The sequence below is a fragment of the Octopus sinensis genome, linkage group LG18 (genome assembly GCF_006345805.1).
Source record: "Octopus sinensis linkage group LG18, ASM634580v1, whole genome shotgun sequence".
NCBI classification, from domain to species: domain Eukaryota; kingdom Metazoa; phylum Mollusca; class Cephalopoda; order Octopoda; family Octopodidae; genus Octopus; species Octopus sinensis.
Window position 1 is genome coordinate 52,814,100 of NC_043014.1, and position 6,000 is coordinate 52,820,099.

At 41.4% G+C, this 6,000-nt stretch overlaps 1 protein-coding gene across 1 annotated transcript in view; it reads right to left on the reverse strand.

Moving 5' to 3' along the window:
• Positions 1 to 5,582, reverse strand: part of LOC115221694 — a 46,551-nt gene extending 40,969 nt beyond the window's left edge. The window contains exons 1-2 of the mRNA XM_036510604.1: positions 5,319 to 5,582; positions 4,851 to 4,893 (exon numbers count right to left, since the gene is read on the reverse strand). Coding sequence (XP_036366497.1) covers positions 4,851 to 4,893; positions 5,319 to 5,582 — 307 coding nt within the window. The remainder of the gene's footprint in view (positions 1 to 4,850; positions 4,894 to 5,318) is intronic.
• Between the last annotated feature and the right edge of the window lie 418 nt (positions 5,583 to 6,000).

The window sequence follows — 6,000 nt, forward strand, 5'->3', positions numbered from 1 at the left end:
GATAGTTGTTAAAATATACAGAAGATAATCATTGATATCACACCAAATGTACACACAATTTTCACAATAAATATTCTTGTCTGATTTATCCTTTTCGTACTGACCTGCATGAGTCTGCCCCCACCCCACCCGCTGGCTCTTTGATACAAACTTTCTGTTTTAATGAGACATACATTAAAACCTTCCATCAAACTTCCATGTTACTTTATGTTCCAAAAACCAGCTTAAATCATGTCAAAGCTATTTTACAAAACTCTTTGTAATTTTCAAAACTTAACTGAAACAAAAGCAGTTTGTGGTAATAAAATAGTTAAGGAGCAGGGACCAGCACTTGCTAGCAGTTGTGTAAGCCTTCATCTGGACTGAGTTATAAGATGCTATAGGGAATGAGCCTGAAATCCTTTTTCTTTTTGGTGGGTGGGCAGTTAATTACATCAATCACAGTGAGTTATTTTATTGATTCCCAAAAGATGAACAGTAAAGTTGACCTTGATGGGATTTGAACTCAAAATGTGAAGCATTGGAAGGAATGCTGCTACGTATTTTTATCTGGCACATAACAATTCCACCCAATCACTGCCTTAATAATAACAATAACAACAACAATTCTCTCATTAGTCACAAAGGTACAAATTATGCCCACAACAGAAGAGCAGGAAAAAGTCGTTTGAAATAATCACATGATAGGTCGGCATGGTAACATATTTTATTGATCTCCTCAAACAAATCAATTCTATAAGCAAAATATTGATTTTTTAACTCAGAACAAAGAGCTATCTTCAAATACCTTGAGCGAATATAGTCAGGTGTTCCTTCTCCTCCATTATCAACCTCTTTCATAACAATGCAAATAACAGCTAAAACCAGGAACTGTATTTACAAGGTCCAACCAAAACAAAAAATGAGACTTTTTATAACACAAATTTATAACTATTTACATTTAATCTGAAGGGTCCACTTCAAAACAGTCCCCTCTACTGTTGATATACAACACTCAAAGCTTTTTGCAGGGTTTCTGCACATCTGCCACATGTAAAGACTTCTTTCTCTGTTAATCTTCCAGTAATGCCACTGTACCTCTGATGTTTCCATAGTTTGCACTGGGTACATTGCATGGAGTTTCTGACACCTTTTCTACATACTGAGTAGGGCCATCTTCCTAAAAGGATTTGTGATTTATCTCTTTTCCTTTCCTACTTATTAGGACTTTGAGCACTGCTAAATTAACTCTGAGGCTCTTTGATTCCAGACTTTGCTTTCATACCTGAAACTTCTTCTCTAGTTCTGGTAGGAATTCAGTAATAAGAACAAGGTCATTGACATAGAGGAGTTCCCAAGAGCAGCCAGTCTTAAATTCCTCTCTTATAACCTGGGGGACTATGCAAAACAAAAGGCAGCTGAGAAATGACCCCTGGTGGACTCCTAGTTGTTCACTAAATTCTTTACTATACTCGTTGGCAACTTTCACCTTTCGACCAGCATCCCTGTACATGGCTTGTACAATTCTCACCAACCAATCGTCTATCCTAGTTTCCACATTGACCCCTTGATAAAAGACAGAGGGACCCTGACAAAGGCTTTCCCCATATCAACAAAAGCCAAATACAGAGGTTTATTTCTGGCCAAGTACCTCTCTTGCTGTTGCCTCACCAGGAAGATAGCATCACTAATGCTTCTTCTGGGCACAAAACCAATCTGCATCTCATCTAGGCTACCTCTCTTCCTCATTAATTGAGCTATGATCCTTTTTGTAACTTTCATCATCTGGTCCAGCAATCTGATGCCTCTGTAATTGTTTCTAAGGTGTAACCTTTGCCTCTGTGGCAGTTGACTATAATGCTGTTACATCAGCTATATGAGTGACTAGGCCATATCCCACTCTGCCAGATATCTTACGCATCCCAGCAGTGAATGTTGCTAGGAGCTTTCCCTGTCTTCATATCCTTCATAGCTTTATCTACCATGCTACTGTCCATTTGGATAGCTGGTCCCTCTATTGGTTCCACATTAGGCAGACTCTCCTTCTCCCATGTGTTCTCTATATTTAGCAGCCTTTCATAGTGGCACTTTCAAGCCTCTTTCTTTGCAGAATCACTAACTGCAAATCAGCCATCATCCATACGAACACACATAATTTTTCCTGATTCACTGTCTTCCAAATAGAAACACCTTAAGCCACTGGTCCTCACACAACACAACATTGGTAAACTTCTTCCTTTCTGCTTCTTGCCCAGCTAAGTATACCTGTCTTCTTGCCTCCCTCCTCACTACCTGATAAAGTTCTCTGCTACCACAATTCTTCCAGCCCTATTCTTTCGCTCTAATGGCCTTATCTACAACACTACTCCACCACATCACCCTAGGTCTGCTCGAGACTTTGCACCAGCCACAGATTTGGTCTGTGACACTCAGAAAGTTGTTCTGTAGGAACTTCCTGTTGTCCTCTAAGCTACATATTTTATGTAGAGAAGCTGGCATGGCTGTGTGGCTATTGCAACCATATGACTTCAGGTTCAGTCCCACAGCTCAGCACTTTGGGCGAGAGTCTTCCACTGCACTATAAGGTTGAAAAAGCCTGCTTTGATGGAAACTATGCAAAACTGTCAGTCAGATTAAACCTCAATCTCTTTTTCTTTTCTCTTCTTTTCTTTTTTTTTGGGTGGGGTGGTTGGAGCATTTCTAAAGGCCAAAGCTATCGCTCATTCCTTCAGACCAAACCAATGTAAGCATAAATAAATAAAAATTCAATCCAGCAACAGGTGGAAGAGTCATTAGAATAAACGGTCCCACAGGGTTTGTTCTGTAAGACTGTGCTCTGATCCTATAGAAGTCGCCTTTGTTTGTCATCCTTTCAGGGTCAATAACAAGGTTCCATTCCAGAGCCATGAGTTGGGGGAACTGAAAGTATGTCAGACCAAATGCTTTGCAACATTTGCTTTGGGTCTATGTACTCTGAGTTCGAATCCCACCACAGCCTGCTTGCATGACAGGATCAATCTTTCCTCTGCTTTGGCACCACCACCTGGCACTTAAGCCTTTCTTCACTCTCCATGGAGCAGAAGCCATCAACAACTTTTCTCCAGAAAAGCTCCAAGACATTTCCTTTAAGGTCTTCCTGGCTTTCAATTGCCATCGATGTTACTGTAACTTTGCTTTTTCTAGATAGAGATGTTGACTCCACACAAACCCATTTTTACCTCTCCGAAGAGCCGGCCCATATTGCTCTGGCCTCCATCCTTTGATATGTCTAGCTTGCACTCTACTGACATAGTTCACAAGGTCATTGAGGCACAAAAGCCAATACATCACAACAAAGACTTTGTGGTGAACTTAGCACCTGAGATACATTGAAGTGGAGTTCATGCAACCCTCGTCTCTGGTTTAGGATATCTTCCTCTCTCTCTCTCCATCCCACTAGTCTTGAAGGCAGAGTCCATAACAGGACATGGACACTGCTTTCTCTCCAGACTGAAAGGCACAACAAAAAAAAAGGATATGTATAAACAATGAGCTCCAGCACAAGCCCCAACAGGCTGTTGGATGCTTTTCACAGAATCTAGTCTGTTGCAGGTATCCTGAGTAGGGCTTTAAACAGCATCCAGTAATGGGTCCTTGTTGCAGGGTTTTGAGGGGTGTGGAACTATCTCTTACCTCCTGTTGTTCCCAAGTTTATTGAACAAGAATAATAACACATGTGAGGATCCCAGCAATAGGTTGCCTCCAGAAGGTCACTCAACCTACCTGCCAACTGACCCAGGACAGATGAAGCCCTTCAGTTCATTAGTTGCTCATCTAAGAGAAGATAACTCCGTACAAATCCTATATCCTGATAGCTATGGGACCCATAGCACTTGTGCACCACACCATCATCATCGTTTAACGTCCGTTTTTCGTGCTAGCACGGGTTGGACAGTTCGACTGGGGCCTGGGAAGCCAGGGGGCTGCCCCAGGCTCCAGTCTGATCTGGCAGTGTTTCTACAGCTGGATGCCCTTCCTAACACCAACCACTCCATGAGTGTAGTGGGTGCTTTTTACGTGCCAGGGGAGGCTGGCAATGGCCACGATCGGTTGGTGCTTTTTACGTGCCACCGGCACAGAAGCCAGTCAAAGCAGCGCTGGCATCAGCCACATTCGAATGGTGCTTTTTACGTGCCACCGGCACAGGTATCACAACTACAATTTCCATTTGATATTTATTTTGATGTTGATGTACTTGACTCAATAAGTCTCCTCAAGCACAGCAGGTCGTGTGCCACCAGCACAGAAGCCTTTCAAGGCTGCACTGGCATCAGCCACATTGGACCTGCACAAATTATGCTCACTATAATAATAAACCCTTGGCGTCTTGAGGGTAATCGACTGAGCAATTAAGAAAGGCCAAGAGAGTAAACCCATTCAGAAAATCTGGAAAGTGGAGCACTAAAGCAGGTATGTAAGGTTGTACATATCTGCAATTCCACAGATGCTGCAAATATATTGACTTGTCTTTCCTTCGTGGCATAGCCATGAGTGGAAAAGTGGTTAGTTACTGTCTCTGCCATACTATCAACCAGCAATAGAATCAAAGGCCATCCACTCTGTTGCAAACAGCCAAACTAGTTCTTGGGATTAAACTCAGTAACTCTTTCTCTCTCTCTCTCTCTCTCTATATATATATATATATACACACACTGTTTTCTATAAAGTTATGGTTTCTTCTTCTCTGAGCACTATCAGTCTCAGACATACACCAAAATAGTTATGGGAGCTGGTGTCCTGCCTCTTCTGGCTAAGCAAAAAATAAACATAAAAACAAAGAAGAATGACAGGAACCATAGAAATGAGAAGAATAAATGGAGCTCATTACTTACTACTATAGCGCTGAATCCAACCAGATTTTACAACATCTGCCATCTAAAAAAAGAAAAAGTATAAAAACTGAATGTTGTTGTTGTTGTTAGGGAGGAGGAGGAGGATTATTGTCTGGAAGAAGAATCTCCTTCCATTAGGACTTCAGGAAGAACAATTTCTGGCATTTTCTCACTCCCTTTGCTTAATTTAGGCTTTTTAGACACCCTTTCTTCACTTTTCACGCTTGCAGGTCGTTTGTTTGATTAGAAACCTATCAAGAGAAAGTCTGCTTCTTCCTGTCTTTCAAAATGTTACGAAAATGTGTCGGAGCATTTGTCATTAAACAAAGCAACTGCACAAGCTGTGAATACATTTCCAGGATGATACCTTTCTTGAAATTCAGAAATTTTCAGCTGCCTTTGTGTCAGAACTTGATGCTTCTCCATACCTGACAACTCTATGAACACCAGTCCTCTTCATGGAATTACCAAACCAGCCACGACTGGCTTTAATTGCATCTGCCTCATCAATGTTCTAGGGTTCTGCTTTAAGAGATCTCTCCATACAGAGCTTGTGATGGTCTCCATCATCATATCCCCTGTGAGTGGCTTGTTCTTGATCCACAGGAGAAGCAATTTTCCCATCTCTTTGTAGACAGATGTGCATTGCTTAGAGAGCCTGGAGAGACGTTTTGTTGTTGTAACAGCCTTCATCTCATCCTTTTTCTTCACGATGGTGTGGACCGTCAACATGCTTCAGTCATATTGATGTGCTATATACCCTACAAGGAGCCCTCTCTCATGTTTATCAACGATTTCCTTTTCAGTTTCATCGTAATCAGCTTTTTCTTCTTAGGACCCATGGCTAATACAACTAATTATTATAAAATAATAGCAAAAAAAGTACAAAACTGAGAAAAAACAAAAGGGATGCTGCCACGAGATAAACACATGAAGTAAGCAAGCAGAGGCTGTACCAGCTGGGAGGGCATGTGTGGGCTCAGCACTGACTAGCGCCAGTTGCTTGTATAAAACTCACTTGTTTTGTGGATTTCTGTTTGTATTTCAAGACAAACATTTGCTGCATCAGCCTCGGCTCATTACTTGTACAATGCTGCACTCGTACTGCAAGCTTTTACTGTATTATTATTATTATTATTATTATTATTAT